The sequence below is a fragment of the Peromyscus eremicus genome, chromosome 3 (genome assembly GCF_949786415.1).
Source record: "Peromyscus eremicus chromosome 3, PerEre_H2_v1, whole genome shotgun sequence".
NCBI classification, from domain to species: domain Eukaryota; kingdom Metazoa; phylum Chordata; class Mammalia; order Rodentia; family Cricetidae; genus Peromyscus; species Peromyscus eremicus.
In genome coordinates, this window is record NC_081418.1 from 21,890,659 (window position 1) to 21,916,292 (window position 25,634).

At 38.7% G+C, this 25,634-nt stretch overlaps 1 protein-coding gene across 1 annotated transcript in view; it reads right to left on the reverse strand.

The window, feature by feature from the left end:
- The window catches only part of Col28a1 (collagen type XXVIII alpha 1 chain), a 160,228-nt gene extending 148,776 nt beyond the window's left edge, over window positions 1-11,452 (reverse strand). Inside the window, exons 1-4 of the mRNA XM_059256514.1 lie at window positions 11,348-11,452; window positions 8,023-8,183; window positions 6,649-7,205; window positions 1,010-1,030 (exon numbers count right to left, since the gene is read on the reverse strand). Coding sequence (XP_059112497.1) covers window positions 1,010-1,030; window positions 6,649-7,205; window positions 8,023-8,146 — 702 coding nt within the window. The 5' untranslated portion in view covers window positions 8,147-8,183; window positions 11,348-11,452. The remainder of the gene's footprint in view (window positions 1-1,009; window positions 1,031-6,648; window positions 7,206-8,022; window positions 8,184-11,347) is intronic.
- Between the last annotated feature and the right edge of the window lie 14,182 nt (window positions 11,453-25,634).

The window sequence follows — 25,634 nt, forward strand, 5'->3', positions numbered from 1 at the left end:
AACTCAGGATGGGTAAGAGCCAGCTACTGAAGTATTACTAAGTTTTGCTGTGGTTAAATAAAACAGATGTTCAACCAAATATTTATTAATGCACTTCTAGAAAGAGATTGTTTCGAATAGAAAAATAAGCATTTTCTGTGGAATTTTGGAATTTCTAATCATTCTCTTCTATATAACACATCACAGCTCAGTCATATATAAATATTACTTTCTCTCTACTCAACAAAAGCAAACATGATTTAAATCATATTTTATTAGTTCCAAGATGCACATTTGTTTTTATTTTAACATCTCTGAAAACAGAATGAGTTTTATGATAGCTGCCTAGCAGGCTCAACCATGACAATGTGTTGTTTTCTCTGCATGTCTTCAAAAGTTACAGACCACATTTAACAGATGCTGCCATATCACCTGTGCTTTTCATGGTGCAGAGAGTCTAGTTCAGGAGTCCTGGGCATGCTCATAACCACCTTTTTTAAAAACTGTGTCCCCTTGTACTATGCCCTTTCCAGTAGATGGCTACTAGCTAGTTTGCTTTGCAACGTGCTCTAATTGGTTGCTGTTATCTGGCTCAGTTTTCTTCAAAATAGAGACGTGAAGAAGCTTCAAGTCCAACCAGCAAACAGCAGTAACTGAGTACTAGATTGGTGCTGGCCAATAGCAGGAGTACCTTCCGAATCAGAGGTCTCCCACAAGCAGTTAGTGTCTGATCCATACTTAGAATAAAACAATCAAGTCAAAGTAAAGACAAATTTTGTCACTTGATAGCATTGATCTCTAAAACAATCTCTCAAATCCCACTAAATATTTTCTACTTTTTCTAAATTTTTCTAACCTATAGTTGAAATACAGAGGTATAAAAATAAAATCATGTGGTTTCCTCAAAGTAAAGTAGCTAATTTTAAAAAGTATTACACGTTTTCATTTAGTCACACCTGATGGGAATCACATTCGTTTGCTAATCCAGGTTTTCAGAGTAATTCATAGTAATAAAGCATGTGGTGCCTACCTTCCTTTCAAATAAGACATCCTAGAAGGGGGGGAAAAAGAATGAAACATTAACTCGATTAATAGTTCTGCTTCCATCTTCTTATTAGTCTTAATTATTCTCTATGGGATATGCAATTTCCAAGAAGAATAGCAATTTAGCCTTTTTAACCTTGTAAAAGCAATAAAACCAGCCAGCTAACCACCCAGGGAGCGCCCTCAGCCATGTAATAATAGGAGCCAGGAGGGGCACTAACATTCAAAATTACTCTTTATTTCCTAAGAACGTTATGCTACGGCACCCTGTGCTGTAGCTTTTGTTTCTTTGATCAGTTCTATTATTTCTTTTGTTTTTTTGATCAGTTCTAATTATCTCTATAATTTAGCTCTAACCTTAATTGATTGTAATGAGAAACTTCTCACTTTTGCTTGCAAAGACTTAAGCAAATACATAATTACATATTTTCTTGTCCCCAGCTCTGTACATATGTGCATTTATTTTTCTTGGCATTAAAACACTGATTTGGGAATCATCTTTTTATGAAATTATCAGTAGGTCTTATAAAATTGGATTAAAACTAAAAAACAGAACATCACAAAGGCTGGAGGCATTTTTCAAGATGATCTGAAACATGGGACGCCACAACCTCATTATTGTGATTACCTAGGAGATAGGATTTTTCACTCAAACTTTTAAGAGACCTGAATATGATATTTTATTTATAAAAGCCCAATGTAAGGAAAAGAGGTGTATCTTTTACATCTTAGCAGTACTAAAAATAATATTTTGTGAAACATTTGAATAGTTCATAACAATATGCATTATTCATATAAAAGAAAACTACATTTATAACTTTCTATGTAGAAGGAATTAAATGATAAAAAACAATATATGTGCCACGACAAAAGGTATTATTATAAATATGATTCTATGTAGAAATAATTATGCATGTTTCTCAGCATAACAATCCTGACTGTCCTGGAACTCACTTTGTAGACCAGGCTGACCTCGAACTCATAGGGATCTGCCTGTCTCTGTCTCCCGAGTGCTGGGATTAAGGATGTGCGCCACCACCGCCCGGCTCATCTTTATCATTTTTGTGGCCTGTTTTTATTTGAAAGGGTCTTACTATGTAGTCCAAGCTGGCTAGAACTCCTTGTGTGGTCCAGAGTGATCTCAGAGTCATGACAATCCTTCCTTAACACCCCAAGAGCTAGGATTACAGCCACGAGCCACCACACTTGGCTCCTTACCTTACTGGATTTAAATTCATGCTTTTAGCATAGTTGTGCCTTTTTTCAGGTCTCCCTTTGAAAACTCAATTTTGCTTCACTGTATTTCTCCTTAGAACCCTAACAACATAAATAACTATTTTTGTAGTTGATTTGTTTTCACATTTTCTGGAATTTATATTTTTATAGAAACAGAAATGGACCCGACACTCATAATAGATAAGATTGTTTCAAACAAAGAACAAAGCTTCATCCCTAAGGGCACTCACAGTCAGAAACCTCTAACTGAGGACAACACACAGAAAGCAGCGTAGGAAGTCTTAAACGAGGAGAGTGGGGGAGGAACAGTTTCTTGGAATAGGTGGGGCTTCTGGATGATTCTGAAGGAAGGAATGCAATGGACCAACTAACACCCCAATGGTATGCTGCTCTATATGTCAAAGTTTGCGGGGGAAGAGTCATAAAGACTAGTGTGGGCAATAAGACAAGGGCAACAGTGAGGACAGATAGTCAAAGGGTCCAGTGGACAGAGCCGGGTGTGCTGGGAAGTGGGTTTCCATCCTTAGTGAAGAGGTTGGCTTTGAGAATGACTGGGAAGTACACACAGTCACAGCTGGGGTGAAGGGCATCTTTAAAGGCGGTCTACAGATTTCAGTTTGAGTTATGGCTTGTAAGTTCTGTTGAAACTCGTTTCAATGACAAGAATAAATAGAGAAATGTCCTCACCAAAATAAAAGAAGTACATTCCATCAATGGGTTCAGATTTGAATAATGGGATAGTGGTCAAAATAGAAGGCTGGAAGGGAAGGGCCAGATGAGTAGAAGGCCAATGCTATAAAGGGTGATGGAGGAAATGTGAAGAATTTACAAAGTTATTAATATCATAAAAAATGGGATGGGAGCAAAGGCCAGCAAATTCTGTGACAACAAAAGCCTTTGAAATTTAACTTAGGAGAAAAATTGCTGCTATAAACTCCGAAACAGACAGAAATGAACCTCTAATTAGATTAGTCACTCTCTGGTAAAGGAGAGAGAGAGAGACAGAGACAGAGACAGACAGAGACAGACAGAGACAGAGAGAGACAGAGACAGAGAGAGACAGAGACAGACAGAGAGACAGAGACAGACAGAGAGACAGAGACAAACAGAGATCACAAAGAAATTTGAGTAGGCATTTTTATGTGATGGTAATTTCTACATTCTAATAGTGTTGGTGATTGTATGAATATGTGTACCTGTCAAAATTGATGGAATTGTGCATTTAAGAAATGCATTTTTGTTCTTAAATTATGACTAAATTATTTTAAAAACCTAACCACATAAGAATTTCAAAATAAAAAGTGAAAATGTCAACTAATGGTATAATAATCATAGATTAAATGAGGAATTCACCAACGATCTCGTGAAAAGTCAGGTCCTGCTTTATAGAGAGGGGCAATGTAAACATTGAATGTTGGTGTGTCCTTCTTTCCAAAGCCGAATAAGAACTCTGGACCTGGGACGCATTTGGAAAGCAGTATCCCTTTGTCAGGAGAGGTTTATTCACAGAACTAACATCTGAACAAACAAGCTGAAGTCACAGGACGCTGAGGAAGCAGAGTCTCGATGGTCATTTTCTGTTTTCCCCAGAAACAAACAGTCCTAGCTCCAGTCCGCTGCCAAGAGTTCTTGTCCGTGGTTGGGCAGGAATCTCAGCAAGGGTGTGTTTAGAGGGGGTAGCAACATCCCGAGTCTGAACATCTGCCCAAACAAGGAGCTGCCTGCTCGGTGCCTTCTGGAGTCAGCCCTTCTCACACCACAGATGAAGAGAGGGAAGGAACAATAGGCCACTACATGTCCACCTTCCCAGGATTCTGCTCTATATGAAACGTCTTGCATTCAGCTGAGTGGTGAGGACTCCTCAAACCACGGCACAGGCAGGGCTAGGTGTTGTCCTCACTCCATGACAAGCTTCCCTCTCCTGTGAAGTATCTGCTCCCAGCCAGACTCATCTGGCAACCATAGGCCATAGTCTCTGACTCCAGTCTATATAGGCTCAGTCCACGGAGACAAGAGGCAAAAAACAATAGTAACTTTGGAAGAGTGACGTTGCTAGTTTGGAAGACAGTTCTGATTGAGCAAATTTTCAAAATTCATTGTGATTTCCTTTTTAAATATGCATTCATTTTCAGGGCTAAACATACATACTTGGCAGTCTTGGTATACCTTAAATTTTCATTCAGCTCTTTTGCAATAAAATAAGGTGATTGTTGTGGCTATTGCTCTGTATGCTGTGAATGTGTTGCTCTGATGGGTTGATAAATAAAACGCTGATTGGCCAGTAGCCAGGCAGGAAGTATAGGTGGGATAAGCAGACAAGGACAGTTTGGAGAAGAGGAAGGCTGAGTCAGGAGACGCCAGTGAGCTGCCCAGGGAGCAACATGTAATGGGACACAAGTAAAGCCACAGAATATGTGGCGATACATAGATTAATAGTTATGGGCTAATTTAAGATATAGAGCTAGCTAGCAAAAGCTTGAGCCATGGCCATGTAATTATAATTAATATAAGCCTCTGTGTATTTACTTGGAAGACATGAGTGAGAGAGATTTGTCCTGACCGCTGGCAGGTTGGGACACAGGAAATCTTCCAATTACAGGTGATAATAGTCATCTTCCATTGTGATTAATGTATAACATAAGATTGTGATAGAATAAAGAAAAATAAACCATAGAAGGGATAGTGAGATTGTTCAATAGTTAAAGCACTTGTTCTTGCAGAGGACCCAGGTTTGGTTCCCGGTTCACAACCACCTGTAACTCTAGTTTCAGAGGATCCATTGCTCTCTTCTGACCTTCAAGGACATGTGCTATATATACATACATGCAGGAAAAACACACATACATGTAGAATAAATTTTACAGAGATTATATAAAACATAGGAGTGCTTGGTGCAGCACCAGATACATGGAAAGCTGGAAAGCACCCCACACATGACATTATTTGCTAGGAAAAATGTGTTTCATATGTTGGCTTTCAATTGAGATTAAAAGTTAAATCTTGAGAAGGATGAGAGGACAAATGGATCAAAAAAATCTTTGGAATATGTTTAAATGTTCTTCACAACATTTAGAAAATATTCATGAGAAATGATCAGTGCCTAAAGGACACCTCTGCCTTGCTGCCATCTCAAGAAAAGTTAAGCTTTTGAAATTCAATACATAATCACATCCTTTTACCCTTTCCTTTTCCGTTCTCCAATACTTACTATATACTCCCACCTAGTCTCAGCTTTACTCTCTCACAGATTTCTTTACGTGTTGTTGTTGTTGTCATTGTTGTATGTGTGTGTGTGCTCTTACTACAGAAATGTAATCTGCTTAGGAAAACTTTTAATTAGTATTTTTTAGAAAATCAGCATTAAACACTTAACAAATCAACTAACTTCTATCTGAGAGTTTTCTCCTTGAGAAATGTAAAGAGAGGTTTCATTTTGATTGTTTTGCCTAGTTTCCCAAAGCAGCAAAGGAAAGCTTTTACACATAGATGGGTAGTCAACACAGAAAGACACTTCCATAGCTAACGACACGAAGAGAAGGATTCCCTGGTCTGATGGGAAAATCATTGATTTACTACAGGTGATTTGAAAGTGGATCATGTGACAGTTAACGTTGACTGTCAACTTGACAGGATCTAGAATTGCCTAGGAGACAAACCTCTGGGCTTGTCTTTGAAGGAGTTTCTAGACTGGGTTGACTAAAGCAGGAAGACCTACCCTAACAATGGACAGCAGCATTCCATGAACTGGAGTCCTGGTCTGAATATACGAGACCCTGAGCTAACGGATGCATTCATCTCTTTATGCTTTGTGATTATGAATACTATATGACCAGGTGCCTTATGCTTCTGCCACAAGGCTTTCACACCATGACAGACTCCCCCCCCCCCAATTTGTGAGCCAAAATATTTTCTTCCTTTCCTATGTTGCTTTTTCAGGCAATAGGAAAAGTAATATAGAAAGGCTTGTAACAAATAAGAAATAAAAAGAAAAAATTTTAAATATGTTTAAGTAGTAAACATGGAAATAGATAAGGCAGTCAAAGGTGATTCTGCAAGTGGGAAATGAGAAAGTACAAAGTTAAAACAAATAAGGCAGACCACAAATTGATATCAAAATGAGTATAAGTCAACAATGTACATGATCTTAGATGAACGAACAGGAGAGTATGGTATATGCTTTAAAAGTAATCTTTCCCATACCTCAGCCTGTGACAAACTTTACATGTTCCCAGTAAATTGTCAAGGTAGTGGAAAGAGGCTCCAGAAAGTTTCAGGTTCTGTGCCCAATGATAATCCTACTTTGTCAACATTTCTTATCTACTCTTAATAGCTTAAGTCTAACATATCAAAATACATAAGACATCTATGTTGAACTCTCTAGGTACCTACCAGGCGCTCCTGGATTTTGTCTACAAGGGTTGGCTCACTCAGTAGGAGAACAGGTTCACTGGATGAATCCCCAGATATCAGCCGAAGTTTGGCTTCATTGACCACAGTGGAAAGTCCCACCGTGATAAAGGATACTCCTGAAATTCTAGCATCTTCAGAAATACTTTGGACATCTGGACTCTTGGGATGATCGATGCCATCAGTCATCAGCAAAGCCACTTTCACACCGTCTTTACGCCCTTCTCTCTTAAGTAGCCTTGTAGCATTGGAGATGGCATAATAAGAGAAGGTACCTTGCCCAATTAAATTCAGTGACTTGACTCGCTGCTTAAATGTTCGTAGATCCTTCCAAGAAGAAAAGGATGGATCAATCTGGACAGAGCTGCTAAACTGAAGGGCTGCCAGCTTGATGTCATACTTCAGTGAACGACCAGGAGTCAACTGGAAAATCTTCTCACTCAAGCTGTCCACAAAATCTTTCTGATTATCAAAGAGGACAATTTTAGAGCTTTCAGAGCTATCCAAGATAAAGACAACATCTATGAAGCAAATGGAGTCTGAAAGAGAACACAAAGGGTGTGTAACATAATTGTACCTCCTCAACATGCAACATCACATAATTAGAACCTCAAAGTGATGTGCTGTTTGTTTTGTTTCTAAGAGAGTAGTAACTATGAGAGAGACTTTGAAAGATGACAGATTGCCTTCAAGGTAAAGCTTAACTTTACAGAACTAAATATCTTTCTAATTCTACAAAATATTTTCTTCTCATAAAATGAAAAGCAAGACCAAACAAAAAAAGTGTCATATATTCTCAGCATTGTAAATCCACTTAAAGCATATAAAAGGAAAGTGCAATATATTTCTAAAATTAAACAAATATGAGGCAAAGGAGTCTAAAGGTAAATCAATAATGTTCTGTTCAACACTTGAGTTATGTCATATTAGGACCTTGAAATCAAATTAGAAAATGTCTACACTCATCGTAGGAATAACATCAGAAAAACAAAGTTAATTTGAAAATAAAGTTGAATGTGAATCCTAGATCAGTTTCTTAATGGCTAATTTGCTTATGGCCTTGAATGTGCCATTTAAGCTCTCTGTACCTGTTTACCTATAATGTGAGAGTGACTCTTTCTGTCCTTCCTATTTTACAAGTGGAGTTCAAATGAAATAATACATGCACAGTGCTCTAAAATCTCTGAGGTGATCTAAATATGCAGGGCTTATTACTGCTATGATATAATTTTATCAAGTAGAACATCACATGTATACGTACATATGAGTTTCTACTTATATCAAACACTATTTTAAAATTTTATATTAGTGCTTTCACAGGCTAAAACTAAAACTTTTAAACACTCTATTTTTTACCCCGGAAGTCATTTTTCCTGGCCAGTGTGTTTGGCTTTGGTCCTTTCTTTCTTTGTCCACACACTGCTTGAGTCATAAAAGCTGGCAAAAGCAGGAGACAGAAGGCAGCATCTCTTTTCCTCATGATGGGAGATGGTGAAAATTCATCTGCCTGGTAACACCTTGAAATGGAAAATCAAGTTATAAATACTTCCATAAAAGGTAAGGCTTACCATTTTTTCCTTTTATTGAAAATAGATTTTTTTCTCATATTCTGATTATGGTTTTACCTCTCTCTGCCCTTTCCAGTCCCTCTGCATCTCCCCTCCCATCCAGATTGATCCCCTTCCTGTCTATCATTAGAAAACAAACAGACTTCTAAAGGACTATGATATGATATGATGTGATAGGATATGATAAAACAAAAACTAACACATTGAAATTGACAAATCAACAAAGAAACAGACAGAAAAGAATCCAAGAGAAAGTGCAGGGAACAGAGACCTACTCATTCACACACTCAGTAATTGCATAAAAACACTAAACTGAAAGCCATAAAAGAAAGGGGGAGAATAAATAAATAAATAAATTCGAGCTTGTAGAGTTAAAAATTGGTATATGGGTTAACAACATGGTTCAGTGGGTTAAGGCACATGCCATCAAGCAAGATGACCTGAGTTTGTCTCCAGGACCCATGTAGTGTAAGGAGAGAACTAACTGCAGCATGGTGTCCTCTGCTGGCTCACTCAAACACACACATGCACACACACACACACACACACACACACACACACACACACACCCCTTCACATTTCACACTGAGATTTTTAAAGTTTCTAACCTAAGCAAGTCATGGTACCATGACCAAACATTTCTTAGTAAATACTCACTCATATTCAATAGCTATGTTTAAGCAGCACTAATTTCTCATTATATTATGGAGACAGGAAGTAAGGAGGGCCATTTGTCAATGTCTCGGTCCCACACTGTTTGGGGACTATGGTTCCATCGCAGTGCCTGCTTTGCCATTTGCAGACTCCTCAGAGTGAATTCAGAATGTTTGCTCCATTCATTTTCATTATAACCGATTCTTAGCAAGTGCACACCTTCCTTGATCCATACAGAACCACTACCCTTTCAGTCTCCCTATTATTCATACAACATCATTGAGTTCAAAACTCAAGTCAGAATTGAATTATTCCTCAGCCTCCCATACTCCTTTCTCTTTTCTACTCTTGCTTGGGAAAGTTTGTCTTCATCAGGTTCAAAGTAGAACTGCATATCTAATGAATCAAAAGAATGTGAGAACAAAAGGCTTAAAAGCAGCTTCCAAACAGTAAATGGGAAAAGACTTGAAGTAAGGAGTCGTACTCTTCAAACAACCCAGTGAAACTATTTTTCTAGATAGATAAACAATGAAAATTCTAAATCTATATCAAAATTCTCAGTCATCTGTATCAGTCTAATATGCCCAGCTGTACACAAAGTGATGTTTAAATCCCCAGAATTCCCTGACAAAAGAAGACTGATATGTATGTTGCAAGATCAGGATGCCCAAAGCAATGGGAACAAAAAGTTTATTTAGAACTAACAATCTGCATGGTTTTGAGTGCTTGCCTCCTCTGGCTCTATTAACTCCAGGAGGACTGGACAGGGAACCACAGCTTCCTCCTTTGGCATCTTGCCTCCAGAAAATGTGAACTGAAAATTCATGACCATGATTTTCCAGATGCTCAGTAGAGGGTGGAAACACATGCAAAGGCAGTGATGAGTCGGAGACTGACTTCTTTCATACATGCCAGATGGATAAACCACCCCCCAAAGAAGCAAGACTGTTAGGTCGGCGACAAAGAAATGGATGGATTCAGGCCACTAGTCTCTTCCTCAAATAGCATGCAGCAGGACGTTTACTAAGAGAACACTGCTTCTGTATGAACAAGCACCTGGGCTGGCCCGTGTACCAAGTATACTTGGCTACATGTCAACCAAGCTTCAGACCAGGTATACTAAGATAAGAAGACAGTTGGGTATTCAAAGCAAAAACAAACAATAAAACCCACTGGAACTGTGCTAAGGAAATAGAACATGCAAATGGCATCTCTGTTTTAACCAAGGAGAAGTCCATGGAAGAACTACAACTTTAATTCGAAAGTTAGTGCAAAGATGGCGTCACATAAACACACAAGGCTGCTACTGCATTTTCAGAGGGGAAAGAAATGGGTGCTACACAGGTGTTTTCTCTTTGCTTGAGTCCATACCATGAGGAACATCTCAGAAGTTCTGGGAGGGAGACACTGAGAGGATGAGAGGACTTTGGAACTATTGGCTTCAAATAATGACTTGTCTTCCCTTAAAACGAAGCACTCAAACATGTAGTTTTCTTGGCTTAGAGTTCTGAATTTATAGCTAAACCCTCATGTGCATGACAGTCACTGACACAGCTCAGTCCCTGCAACAATCACAACACCTTTGTGTTATGACTTCTTCTGAGGGCTCTTCACTAGCCACCTGAAGTAAAGCTTTTTGCTTCCCTAGGCACTCTCCTGCCTTTCTAGTTTTCTTTCTCTAGCTTTTCCAGTCTATCACCTTCCTGAACTCTTTGACTTTATTAGGTTGACATTTCGAGGGTCCACCTGCTTCTAATCACCTTCAGAGTGTTCTATTGCTCTCGTGTTTAATAGTTCTTACCTTTTAGAAAGATGTACAAATGGATCGAAAGGATGGAAAATGAGTTAGTTAAACGAAAGAAATATAAAGCTCTATGTTAACATAGGCTAAATGTTATAAATGCAGATCTTTTGGCAAATACTGCATTTTGAAATTTTGCCTAAAATTTATTTCAGGTGAATATCAGGGTCAATGCATTCAAGAGACTTTATATTTTATAATTCTTCAGAAGTAAAATAATTTTTCTGTAGATTTTATGAATTTTGTTCAGTTTTTACATTTTACTAGTTTCTACATGAAGATAAGATGATTGGATATTCTTTATTCAAATTTCTAAACTAGTCAAATGTTAAAAATATTCTATAATTAATCCTGAATTGTAGAAATTCATTTCAAATCTTTAAAAAGGTTCCCAAAGATATTAACATTATTGTAGTACAGTTTAGTAGCCTGTAAATTTAGAATAAAATTTGCAAAACAAAAAATTAAATCCCTTAATAACTCGTTTTAGTTTAGTTTAGCAATTATTCATGTTTATCTAACAGTTGGTTGCAAGTAACAGCAGAGGGCAAAGTTTTCAATAAGCTCCCTTCACATGACAGAACATCGGCCATTTATCCTTGCAGGGTTCCTGGATGGTCCTGAGTTAAAGAATGAAAAGCAAGCAGCTGTGTCTTACCTTAGGCAGTCTGTCAAGCAGGAAAGAGAGTCCAGAGCAGTAGATGCCCAGAGCAAGGATGTTATTAGGGATGCAGTTAGCTACTTAATATTGTTCTGTTCTCTGGGAAGTAATTGTCTTTGCTTTTGAATTTTCTGCAATCTCTTATTCTTGTTTACTAGAGTGGTTAGGCATTTGGCCAAGGTGCAAGATCTGGGTGGGATCAGTAAGCAACTTAAAGGAACAGTGTCCCTTCAGAATAAGTCTGTGTTTTCCAGACTACTCTTCTGAAAAAGAAAAAAACCTGAGAAAATTTTCTATCCTTCAGGCATTGATTGGCAACCTGCCTTTGTTTCTCACACAATATCCTCCTTCTGATTTCTGTTTTTCTCTTTGCCTGGGGTTTGCTCTCTGAGACACTGGTTAGAATAGCACTGTGAGGCATATAAATGATGTCAGACTCAGATTCAAAATTGTTTTTTCGAAGAACATGAGATTAATAATTCTCAAAGTTGAATGATGAGCATGTGGCAGTTTATTATTCCAGTCTTTCTACTTCTGATTCTTGGAAATTCTTTGTAATAGAAAGTTTAAGTAATATATAGTCTTAGTTGAGTTCTGGGTCTGCCCCTAACTTCTATGAGGGACTTGCTCTCCCATCTAGGAAGCAGGCAGAGAGTCATCTGTCAAGATGTTTTTCTAACTGTAACTGTAACTTGGGGGAAACCTGAATAAGTCCTCCAGCTCTGCTTGCTTTTAGCTGGTTTTAAATCACCTCCGCTAACTTTGGAGGTGACAGAGCTGAGCAATGTGATATTTGTTATTGATCTCCCACTGACTGAAAGTGCTGGAGGGGACACCTTGGAGGTGTCACCACTGACTGAAGCCACCTACCAGGTTACAGCTGTTCTATGGAAAGCTGCATTGCACTGGGCTGCAGTGGAGCACGCCTTTAATCCCAGCACTTGGGAGGCAGAGGCAGGCGGATCTCTGTGAGTTCAAGGCCAGCCTGGTCTACGAAGTTAGTTCCAGGAATGGCACAAAACTACACAGAGAAACTCTGTCTTGAAAAACTAAAAAAAAAAAAGAAAAAGAAAAAGAAAAGAAAAGTTGCATTGCACTATCTTTTCTAGTTGCCTTTCAACCTCACCAGGGGACCAATGCTTCCCTTGTTCTCCGATTAAAGATACCTTTTCAATGACTAAGTGCAGTATTACCTATGCTTGAGAACAACTAAAAAGGCTTGAGCTTTTTTTCCAAGACAGGGTCTCACTTTGTAACTCTGGCTGTCCTGGAACTCACTATGTAGATCAGGCTGGCCTCAAACTCACAGAGATCTGCCTACTTCTATCTTTTAAGTGCTGGGATTAAAAGCGTACACCATTATATCAGCTGGCACAGGACATTTTAATAACTAACTTTTCTTTACATTTAAAGAAGTCAGGACATCGAGTGACCATCCCCATCCCCACCCAGGACATAGCAGTTTGTGCATTAGAAAAGCAGACCACTCAAATGTGTAACTATCCTGGTATCCACCTATCTGGCATGCCCCTATAAAATTCTAATCAGAGCCTTGCACCTTCAGGACCTAAGCAAAATAGACTTTTGCTAGTGATAGCCCCCATCTTTGGACTGCTGGATTTCTGAACAGAACTTTTTTCATGCCTAAAAACACTTGCCTTCAAGTCACTGGCTTTCTCAAATGGCTGGCAAAGAACTTGGGTTTGTGGTTACAGTTTTATAGTGGCTGGTATTCTGAGATGGTGTCTTTTTTTTCTATTTTCTAATTTGTGGACTCAGTCCATTGTTATGGGATGTCTTTCTGTACACTGCGAATATGTGTTACTCCCATTGGTTAACAAATATAGCTGCTTTGGCAAGGCAGGATAAGAGCCAGGTGGGAAATCCAAGAGAGATACAGGGAGAAGAAAGGTGGAGGCAGGAGAGATGCTGTGAGCCGCCAGGGGAGCAAGATATAATAGAATGCAGGTAAAGCCACGAGACACGTGGTGATACACAGATTAATATAAATGGGTTAACTTAAGATGTAAGAGCTAGCTAGCAATAAGCCTGATCCATAGACCAAACAGTTTATAATTAATATTTAGCCTCTGACTGGTTATTTGGGTACAGGAAGGCAGGGGAGATTTTTTCCACTAACAAGTCCATGGTAAGTCAACATTTATTGGGGCAAAATGTACCTTATCACTCTACAAATGATAGACTTCTCTGTATGGATTTCCTCTGAGATCCATATCAACTTGATTATTGGAGATGGCAATAGATATATTATTATAATTATTTAAAAATTAGCTTTCTTATTAATTTGTTGATTATTTGTATGTGTGTCTATATTTTCTGGGCATAGTGTGTGTGCCACAGTTAATGTGTAGAGGTCAGAAAATAACCTTGTAGAATCAGTTCTCTTCTTCTGCCTTTACTTGGGTGCTAGGGACGAAACGCAGATTGTCTGGCTTAGGCTGCAAGCGCTCTAACCTTCTGAGTCACATTGCAGGTCCTATAGTTAACTTTTTTAGGATGTTTTAACATAATTGATTCCCTTATTATAACGATAACAACCCTGCTTCAAGATCACCAGGGCGGTGTCAGGCAGGGTGCTGAGTGCCTCACACACACTTCACCCTCTGCCCTCCAGAGGCGCGCACTTCAAAGCCATGGAGTGAAGAGCAGTGGAGTAGTGGTTAGCACAGACTCTCAAGAACCAGCCTGGGTAGAGGTAAGAGAGTCCACACATTTATAAATGACAGCAAGAGTAACCTCGGTGGTGACAGAGTGGGTGCATCATGACTACCAATGTCAACACCTTGGCCATGACATTGTAAGTACATCAGGATGCTGCTGATCGGGGGAGGTTGAGTAAAGAACAGACTGCATGGTTCTATGGTATTATTATTATTATTATTATTATTATTATTATTAATTATTATTTTAGAATTGCATGTGAATCTACAATTATTTCTTGGTAAAATTTTAATTTTAAATGAACAGGAAATAAGGTTTTCAAGTAAAATAAAAAGAAGACTGGGGAGATGGCTCTGTGAGTAAAGAGCATGTGGATCTGAACTCCATCCCCCAGAGCCTATGTAAAGATGGAGCAGCACATGCCTATACCATCAGTGCTGGACCGGTGGATGCAGGAGGAGTTCTCGGACTCACTAGCCAGCTCGTCTAGCCAGAGAGCTCCAGGTGTTGAGGGAGACCTTGGCTCAACAACTGAAATGGAAAGCAACTGAGAAAGGCATCCAACAGGGATGCTTGGCGTCCGCACATGTGATATGTACATACATGTACATGCAAGAAAAAAAGAAAAGCAATTCAGGTTTTGCAGATATTGCGACAAAAAAAAAAAAAACATCATTCAGTAACCTTCCTACTGCCATACTAAACTTAAAGAGTGTCAGAACAGTGGCTAGGAAGATGACTTGATGGATTAAAGTACTTGTTGCACAAGCATGAAGTCCTGAGTTCAAATCCCCATCACTCATGTAAAACAGCCAGCCAAGTAATCCCAGCAGTTTGGGGAGCAGAGACAGGAGGGTTGCTGGGGCTTGTGGGCTGCCACTCTAGGTTCAGTGAGAAATCTTGATTCAGAAGAATAATATAGAGGGTGACTGAGCAGGACATGCCATATCCTCTTCTGCACTTCACACTCATGCATTGACACATTCACCATACATACAACAACCCCATCCTCCATACACATATACCACATACGTACACCATACGTAAATACACAAGCACATGCCATACACACGTGTGCATACACCATACATACACCAACACATACATATACCACATATATACATCACAAAATAAAAGATCACTTGAGCCTCACTTCTAACACCTATCCTATCATCAGATGAAGTTTCCATGTGAATGCTATGTTTCATTGTTACCTCCTCACAAAGCATACTTTCAAGAAATCCCCTTTTAAGTAATAGTGAAATCTTCAGGTAAAAACCACATGTTTTCTTCCTTCTTTGTAGATGTTAGCCACACTTGTCACCTTCACATGACAGATGTGAGACAAGGCATAGGAAGTGGCATTTCAAAGGAAATCTATCAGTTGTTGCCTTAAATATCTCAGAAAATTAATCTGTGTGAAGTAATAAAAACATTTTAAAAAGCTGGTCACAAATCAGCTGAAGGTTGTATCCAAAGGATCTGTCTGGGGCAAGAGTAAGTGAGGCATCACACGATGTTGCACAAGCTCCTTTCAGTTTGAGCCACCTGTGCTGCTGATCCAGTATAAAAGAACACCAGCAGCCATGACAGAGAAGAGAGAAGGAAATGAGCTTCCAAACTATTTTAGAGAAAGTCCCTTGCTAATTTTTCTACCAGTATAAAACGTGGTGTGGTCGAACTTCTGACAACTGTCCCAAAGCTCTGAAGCTTCCAGGACTCCTTATGCTCCTTGGCCCCAGGAAGATGGCTTAGACACTTTCTTGTGCCCTTCTACAGTAAACTGGAAGAACAACAAGAAGGTATTGGTCCTATTCATCAGCAAAGAGAAAAATCAAAATCCTTCAAAGAAAATAAGGAAATGAAAGTCGTCATTGGCAGTGAAGCTTGGGGAAAGGGGCATTGCCTAAGTTTGGAGCAGTAGGTTGCAGTCCCAGCGTCCTCACCAAATTCTGATTCAGTTTACTGCTGGGGATGTCTTTCTGTATGCTGTGAATGTGTGTTGCTCTGATTTGGTTGATAAATAAAACACTGATTGGCCAGTAGCCAGGCAAGAAGTATAGTATAGGCAGGATAAGCAGACAAGGAGAATTCTGGGAACAGGAAGGCTGAGTCAGGAGTGGCCAGCCAGACACAGAGGAAGCAAGATGTGAAGGCAGAACTGAGAAAAGGTACCAAGCCATGTGGCTAAACATAAATAAGAATTATGGATTAACTTAAGTATAAGAGCTAGTCAATAGTTAGCCTGAGCTAATGGCTGAACAGTTTTAATTAATATAAGCCTCTGTGTGTTTACTTGGGTCCAAGTGGCTGCAGGACTGGTGGGTGAGAGAGATTTGTCCTGACCATGGGCCAGGTAAGACACAGGAAAACTTCAGCTATAGCTTACCTTTTCCATACCCTCTAATTTTATTTATTTATTGCTATTGCTATTTTTATTTTAAAAACTGTCTTTTTAGAATAACTTAGGCATGCAGCAATTTAAAACAGTTTTTTTTTCTTACATTGTTTATTCCCTAATATAGCTTCCTTAATCTTCTGGCATTTGTTTCCCAGCTTGAGTAATTGTCACACATGCAACACATATTGTCTCTAAAGGCAAAACGACAGCATATATTCCCACAACAGTATTATGACTACTAGAATTGTCCCTTTTATATGTTTCCTTCTTCCATGTTGTTTCTTCCTTATCAAAGCAACTACTTCAGATCAAAATATTGGGAGGCTACCTAGAAAAAAATTGACAATTTTCCTTTCTAATAAATACCAAAAAGGAATTAGGTGTGAAAGTTCAGTTTTAATTTGATTATTCTCTTCACTCAATGGATATAACAGTTAACTTTTTCATTCAACACCCACTGAAAGAAGACCAGATCTTTTAATAACAATGATTGGCTCCTGTTTAAAAAAAAAAACCAACTTTGTGTATATGGGCATGTATGGTATATATGTATGTGTGTCTGTGTTCATGGGTGGGATTTCTGGTGCATGGGTACCACGGTGCATGTGTAGATGTCAGAAGAGTTTTTGGGGTGTTGGTCCTCCCCTTCTGCTGGTGACACTGGCTTCCCTGTAGTTTCTGAGGAGCAGAACTCAGGTCCTCACACTTGTGTGGCAAGCTGTATCTTCAGTCCTCAATCTTGCTTTTAATGGAAAAAATATTTGCTAGTTTTCAATGAGTTGAATTTACTTTCTGGTATTGGTGTGGTATTGTATGTTGATGAATTCCTTAATTCCCCAGTACAACGTATTCAAACCTTTCTTATGCTGAAGGCAAACAATGGTATCAAATTTCAAAACAGAATGTAAAGACAGAGCATATTTAATTTCTCTCCATTTCAAAGTGGATAAAACAGGGGATAATGTTAACAGCCACAAAAGGCAAAAGCCAGAATTAGAGGGAAAATAAAGTTCAGTTCTTTATTGCAGTACTAGCTACCTCTCGTTATTCCTACCCCCCCTGGAGGCTCATAGCCTTTTGCACTCTCCAGGCTTATGGCAGAGGAAGAGAAGAAGGAGACTGCATGGCAAGAAATTTACATTTGGAAACTATGAGTAACTGTAGGGGCAAGTGGCTCAGGTAAAGTCATCACGGGCCAAATTCCAGCATGTTATGACTCTCCCTTCTCAGTGTGTAAATCTTAATGCTTGGCCACCAAAGGTATGAACACTCCATCTTAGAACTTTCTATTGGCTGGGAAACTTTATCCTCCAGGTTTGGGTTGTTTTGTCTAAGTAGCTGAAGTTTTTATACTGATTACATTTTCTGAAGTCAACCTGACCAAAATACAGCTAGTAATACGGTTAGGGATCAGCACTCAGATGAATAATAAATCCAATAAACCTGTCAATGTACTTAAGATTCAAAAGAAGATTCAACAAAAAAAAACTGAATAATTTTGAATTCCTGGACAAAAATGTTTTAGTCTCCCTCATTGTGTCTCACTGTGTGTCTGTTCATAACATATTGTTTCACATAGTGTTATCCCAAATTAAGATCATAGAGTCATCTTTAAGTTTTTATCAAAATGTAATTATTCTAATATAATAGCTTGCTTCTTCTATTCCTTTAAATTCTGCATGAAGGATAGATCAGTTGTAGATAAAGCTTACAGTAAAATAAACTTGAAGCAAATTCTTAATTTACTATTTGGGGTTTTGAAAGCTTTTAATAATATTAAGCCATATACTAAAGTTACTTGCTGTAATAATCATAACTTATATTAAGAAATTCTGAAATTATACATATGTCACTTTATTTACTATAAGTGATTTTTACTTAAAATTACATATTGCATATTTTGCTAATTGGTCAAATTCAGAAATATCAAATACTAACACAAGTTAGCCAGGAATTACCATGACTCTTAGGCATTATTGCTTGAAAGAAAATATTTGGGCACCACCTTGTGGAACTTTGTGGAAAGTGTGAGAGTCTAACCACAACCAATTAAAGTTGCTCACTGCCTGTGGTGCTGAATGAGTGGGGTAGAAATTAATTTCTACAAACTTTCATTTTTTAAATGATTTATTTGTTTTTATTTTATTTTATGTGCATTAGTGTTTTGCCTGCATGTGTGTGTGAAGGTGTCAGATTCCCTGGAGCTAGAGTTACAGACAGTGGTAAGCTGCCATGTGAGGGTGGGAATTGAATCAGGGTTCTCTGCAAGAGCAGCCAGTACCCTTAACCACTGAACCGTATCTCCAGCCCCGATAAATTTTCTTAACAGAAGAACAAAGAGGTAAGTCAAAACAGTGGCCAGACTACTTTGCTATATGAGCCGAAAAACTGGCTAATGTAGCATAGGATGAAACTGAAATTCACGTAAATTAACTTGTTTCCTGCTATGTGAGGAATAGATAGAAAACAAGGAACAATGTTGTTGTAATCTAGTGTGAGAAATAAGCAAGTAAAAAGACAGTTGGGAGGGTCTGGAGAGATGGCTCAGAGGTTAAGATCACTGGCTACTCTTCAGTAAGACCTGGGTTCCATTTCTAAAACCCACAAGGCAGCTCACAACTGTTCCAAGGGATATGACACTGTCTTCTAGCCTCCACAGCACAAAGCACATAGATTGTGCACAGACATATATGTGAGCAAAACACCCAAGCACATAAAATAATAATGTTTATTTAAAAGGCAATGGCAAATTTTACTAAAAATGTGTGTGTAGAGAAACATATTTTTATGTTATGTACATATTTGTGTTGCATAGTGTGATAATTCAGCACATGTATATAACAGACAGTGATTTGTAATTGGCATTTCATGCCCCTAAATTTTACCACTTAATTTAACCTTTTTTTTCAAAAGTAATCAAATTTGAATTATGGAATTCTGAAATGTCTAGGGGGAAGACTACTCAGATTTCTGCCTGCAGAAGGATGAAATTGGTTTATATCTCTCACTTTGTACAACAATGGTACAGTCAAGAACCTTTTAAATAGAACATCAATGCCATAGGAACTAACCCCAAGAAGTATTAACAGATGGGACTACACAACAAAAAGTTTCTGTCCAGCAAAGGAAACAATCAGTAGACTTAACAGACAGCTCACAGCATGGGAGAAAATCTTTCCCAGCTACACTTCAGAGAAGGTGCTAGTGACAAGAATTAAAAAGAATGGCAGAAGTTAAATATCAAGGAAATAACTTGGTATTTAATTTAAGTTGGTATTTCATAATAAAATAAATACCAAGAGGAAAACTGCCAATCAACAAATGGGCAAATGAACTTAACAGACAGCTTTTAAAAAAGAAATACAAATGGTCAATAACTATTTTAAACAGTGTTCAATATCCCTAGCCACTGAGGAAATGTAAATTGAAATACTTTGGGTTACCACCTCACCCCAGTCAGAACAGCTGTCAACAAATATGACAACAAATGTTGGAGAGAATGTGTAGAGAAATGAACCATTATTCACTGTTGGTGGGGGTACAAAGTAATACAGCCATTGTGGAATTCAGTTTGGAGATTTCTCAAAAAATTAAAAATAGAACTGCAATATGATCCAGCTATTTCACTCCTGGGCATACACCCAGAGGACTCCATACCCTACCATAGAGATGTTTGCACCCCAAGTTTATTGCTGCTTTATTCATTGTAGAAGAGAATTGGAACCAATCTAACTGTCAATTAGCAATGAATAGATCATGGAAATTTTATATATATAATACTACTCAGCTCTAAAGAGAAATGAAGTTAAAAAATTCGCTGGAAAATAGATGGACTTAGAATGTATGGTATCAAGTGAGGTCACACAATCTTAGGAAAAACTAAACCTCATGTTCACGATCATATGCAGAATCTAGTCAACAATACATGTGTACATGTAAACCAATGTACATGTGGGTGCAGGACACCATGAAGAAAAGAGAACAAAGAAGGCCAAATGTAGCTGGAAAATTTTTCTCCAGCTCCCACCAAGTCCCGCCAGTCCCAGAGTCCACTTATAAAATAAACATACAGACTCTTACATTATTTAAACTGCTCGGCCATTGGCTCAGGCCTATCATTGTCTAGCTCTTACTCTTATATTTAGCCCATTTCTATTAGTCTATACTTTGCCATGTGGCTCGTGGCTTACTGGCATCTTTACATGTTGCTTGTCATGGGGACGGCTGGCAGGGTCTCTCTCTCCCTCAGGTTCCTGTTTCCCAGAATTCTCTTCTCTGCTTGTCCCACCTATACTTCCTGCCTAGCTATTGGCCAATCAGCATTTTATTTATACAGAGTGATATCCATAGCAGCCAAACCTAAGGGATAAGGAAGGACTGCATGCAGGTAATAGATACAACTTATGAAAGAGGACATGAAAATAACAGTTTGTCTTATTCAGGGCTGCTATTGCTGTGTAGAGACACCATGACTATGGCAACTCTTATAAAAGAAACATTTAATTAGAGCTTGCTTACAGTTCAGAGGCTTAGTCCATTATCATCATGGTAGGAAGCATGGCAACGCACAGGTAGATGGGCTGGAGAAGTAGCTCAGAGTTTTACATCAGGATCGGGAGGCAGCAGGAAGAAGGAGTGAGACACTAGGCCTGGCTTGAGCATCTGAGACCTCAAAGCCCACCCCCAGTGACACATTCCCTCCAACAAGGCCACACCTCCTAAGAGTGCCACCCACTATGGGCCTATGGAGGCCATTTTCATTTAAACCACCAGACAGTTTTTCTAGTTCTATTTCTGTCATGAGTTTTTTTAGGGGGTTGAGTATACAAAATATATTAGGATAAGTGTACAAAAGATACTCAATACTTAAAGAATAAAATTTAATGTGAAGTTTCATAGCTTCCATTCCAAATGCCTATTCTAAATCTATAGAAGTTCACTGAGTTGTATAGACTTTGGGTCTGGTTAATTTGGATGTGCAAATTTTTATTTATTTGAAAGTTTTTTAAAATAATAAAGTTTGTAAAATATAAAAGAAAGTTTATTGGTATCTGCAAATTCCCTTGAAAGGCATCTTTTTTAAGGGGGGAGGGTTTCAAGACAGGGGCTGTCCTGGAACTCACTCTGTTACCAGGCTGACCTTGAACTCAGAGATCTGCCTGTCTCTGCCTCCTGAACACTGGGATTAAAGGCATGTGCCACTGCCATCCAGCTTGAAATGCATCTTTTAAAAAAGATAGAGTGATGACTTGGGGTGTGTGTGTGTGTGTGTGTGTGTGTGTGTGTGTGTGTGTGTGTGTTAGAACAAATATACTAAAGGTATGTCAAATGTCAACTGTGGAATGCAAAATGGGTAGTGTGTATCATTATCACATGTGATTCTATTTTTCTGCATGTTTGCAATTTTCACAATAAAATTTTAAACTAATAGATAAATACATAGATAAATAAAAGATCTGTAAAATAATTTCCTAGCCAGGCTACATGAAAGATGGAGTTATAGGAACAAGGGGATGTGAGAGTCTCTACTAGTTTAGTTAGGTTTCTGTTGCTATGATAATGATCATGACCAAAAGCAACATAAGTAAAAAGAGTTTATTTGGCTCACATATCCCAGGCCAGAGTCTGTTGAGGAAGTCCAAAGGAGGAAACTCAAGGCAGGAACCTGGAGGCAGAAACTGAATCAGAAGCCCTGGAGCAATGTTGTTTACTGGCTTTCTTCCCTTGGCTTGTTCAGCCTGATTTCTTATATACCCAAGGACCACCTGCCAAGAGGTGGCACCGTCCACAGTGTTCTGGGCCCACCCACATCAATCATTAATCAAGAAAATGCCCCAGAAGCTTGCCAATAGGCCAGTCTTAGAGAAACATTTTTTTTTCAACTGAAGTTCCCTATTCAGTTGACTAGCTTGGATCAAGTTAACCAGCACACCTGTCCCGGGATCCTATACAAGATCCCACATAATCCACCATCTCTTGAATTTATTTACCTTTTTGTTCTCTACTTTCTAACTTACTTTCATGTTTCTGTGTCTTAGCTCAAAAAGTCTCTTCACACCACAGAACATTTGCTCTTACAAGTTCTTTTTGCACAGAATGCTTAGATGCTTAGGTTACAGATATTGTTGTGGCAAGCTCTCTACATTCAGATTTCTGGTCAAGAAGACTTCCTTGTCTATACACATACACACACACACACACACACACACACACACACACACACACACATATACAAAGCCACAATTATTTTTTCATCATATTTCTGTTTCTTTCTTGTGTTCTATTGGAATGTGACTTCAAGGGAGCAAAGATTCCATCAGTCTTGCTCAATAATTGGCAAAGCTTTTCAGTTAAAGGACAAGTGACCACTTTAGGTTTGACAGGTCACAGGGTATCTGTCCTAAGTACTAAAACCTACTTCTATAGCACATAGGCAACCTCAGACAAATATGCAAACAAATGGGCACAGTGGTCTTCCAGTAAAATTCTGTTCATACAAATAGGCAGCAAAATAGATTTGGGTAATTGATCATAGTTTTTCAACTATAGATAGCTTATACCCAGAATAGCAGATAATTCCTAGATAGCTTATGAAATATTTGTAGAATCAATGATTGAAAGTCTAAAGACTGCTGTTAGGGCCACTCAATCAGCTCACTAGATACCTCCAAACACACAGAAATCTCAGGTAAGAACACAGTTTAGGTTTCAGACTCTAGCTGAGACAGCATAATTCTTAAGTGGATTTCTTAGCCCTTATCTTCCTTCACTCCAAGTCTTCTATAATCTATCCTGGATACCAAGTGTATCTAACAAAAACCACAACTTTAATTGAGTGTCTTTTTGAACTTACAGATTTGAAGGCATTATGCTCTTTCACTATTAGTGACGAAAGTTCAGCTCAAATGAGGTTAGGCAAAAACCAACACAGTATTAAATTTGTTAAACTTTCTGATTGGTAAAGACAGAGGTGTGCCTGAGATGCTGTGTGTCTAAATACCAGGAATCCTGTTGCTCCGCAGGACAAACACATTGGAAAAGTGAATCTAAGCCTCAGACAATCTAGTTAGCACATTTTCCCTGTGCATTTTTCAGCTCTACCTTGTTTCTCTAGATACAAACATGTTTCCTGTAAATGGGAGAAACCACTGACAGCTCCAAATGCACATCAACCGAGCACCAGGATGATCCTACAGAAGGTCAGAGACTTCTTTGTGATCTACAGCTCAAGAGTCCCAGGATCATGTGTTCATTTCTAATCCAACACTAGCCAAATAAATCACATGTCTTCAGTCCTGTTGTGTCTGAAGACACCGTTTCCTCGGAGTCATCCATCATCTCCTCTTTTACATAGAACTGTGGGCCTTGAGGGGAGGAGTTTGATGAAGACATCCCATTAAGGACTGAGTGCTCCAAACTCCCCCACTCTCTGCACATTGTCCAGTTGTGGGTCTCCGTGTTAATTCCCATCTACTGCAAGAAGAAGCTTCTCTGATGAGGGTTGAGTGATACCAAGCATTATCTTGTAGAAAAGAAGTCCTGTAAGGGGACAGAAAGTAAACATTTTAGACATTGGGGACTAATTGAAGTTGGGAACTAATTGGTCTCTGTTGCAATTACTCATCTTATATATGGATAACTTTCCATCCTTGTTAGAGGAAGTGTGGCTGATGTAGAATGGTTCACAGAAGGAAAGAAGGTTTCTTTGTAAACAAAAGCAACATTATCTGCAATAGCTATTTGCCAGGCATGACAGCACTTGGAAGGCTGAGGAAGAAAGATCATCTAGAGGCCAATGTGATATAATGATTTCCAGGCCAGCTTAAGCTACAGTGTGAGGCCATAGCTAAAATATCAAAAATACAACAATGTACATATCCCTGCTATATACAGCAGACTCCAGCCAACCTTCCTCTTCTGTGCCAAACCTGCTGTTCTCTGTGGCCTGGAGAATGATCTGTAATAGCCAAACTCATGGTTTTGAATGAGTGAGTTTGTTAAGTATATAGCAATCTAAAGTTAAAGATAAAATAGCAAGAAATGGATATAGATAGATAACTAGATGATGATGATAATGATGATGATGATGATGATGATGAAGAAGAAGAAGATAGATAGACAGACAGACAGACAGACAGATAGATAGATAGATAGATAGATAGATAGATAGATAGATAGATAGATATAGATAGATACCATCAAATTAAGTACTTAAAACACCCAGGAGAAATTGGGTAGAGAATTGACTAGAGAAGCCCATTAAGTCAGCTGGAGTTCCTAACAGAATTCCAAGCAAAGCAACATCCCCTCAGCTAAGACTTCCAAGTAAAAGAATAAGTAACAGCAGAAAGTTAACATAATCAAATTGAGGACTTAACAAACATCCAAAAACAACCAACTAGGGAAGTTGTGCCAGTCATCTGGAGTTCCTCATCAAGCTTTCTTTGTATGGATGAGCTTCTCATTGCTGAGCTTCTGGCTTCTCTTTCACACTGGAGGCATTTTTACATCACAGGATGAAAAATAGTAACCTCTCTTGGAAATAGTTTGCCTTCTGGCTGTTTTCCAGAACACGATGCTTTTTCTCCAGGGTGGTTTTGCTGTTCTCATTTCTCTTTATCCAAGAGTTAGGGAGCCCAGCTAATCTCCTGAGAAGAGGTCTTGGAGAAAACTTGACATAAATGTGTTTGGGTCTGAAGTGGGGAATGGGCAACCCCACTTCTAGAGCTAGCTTCTCAGTGAGTTCAAATGACATGTGACAATTTGCCAGTATAAAGTACATTACATGTGCCAACTGGCTATTCTGCAAATGAAGATTACACAGATCCGAACTATGCCTACTTGTTATTGGTGGCTGTTTTTTAATACAGTTGAGTCATTGTAATGGAGACCAATAGTCCCCAAAGCCTAAACTGTTTACTTTCTGTCCTTTACAGGAAAGCTTGCCAACCTCTATTCTATAGGCTAATGTTCAACATTGTTCAACCCTCATGAGAGAAGCTTCTTCTTGTAATAGATGATAAGTAACACATAGACTCACAACTGGATAATGTGCAGAGAGTGAGAGACTTTAGAGAACTCAGTTCTAAATGGGATGTCTTCATCAAACTCCTCCCCTCAAGGTTCATGGTTCTACGTAGAAGAGGGGATGATGGGTGACTCCAAGAAGACAGTCTTCCACACACAACAGGAAGAGATTTG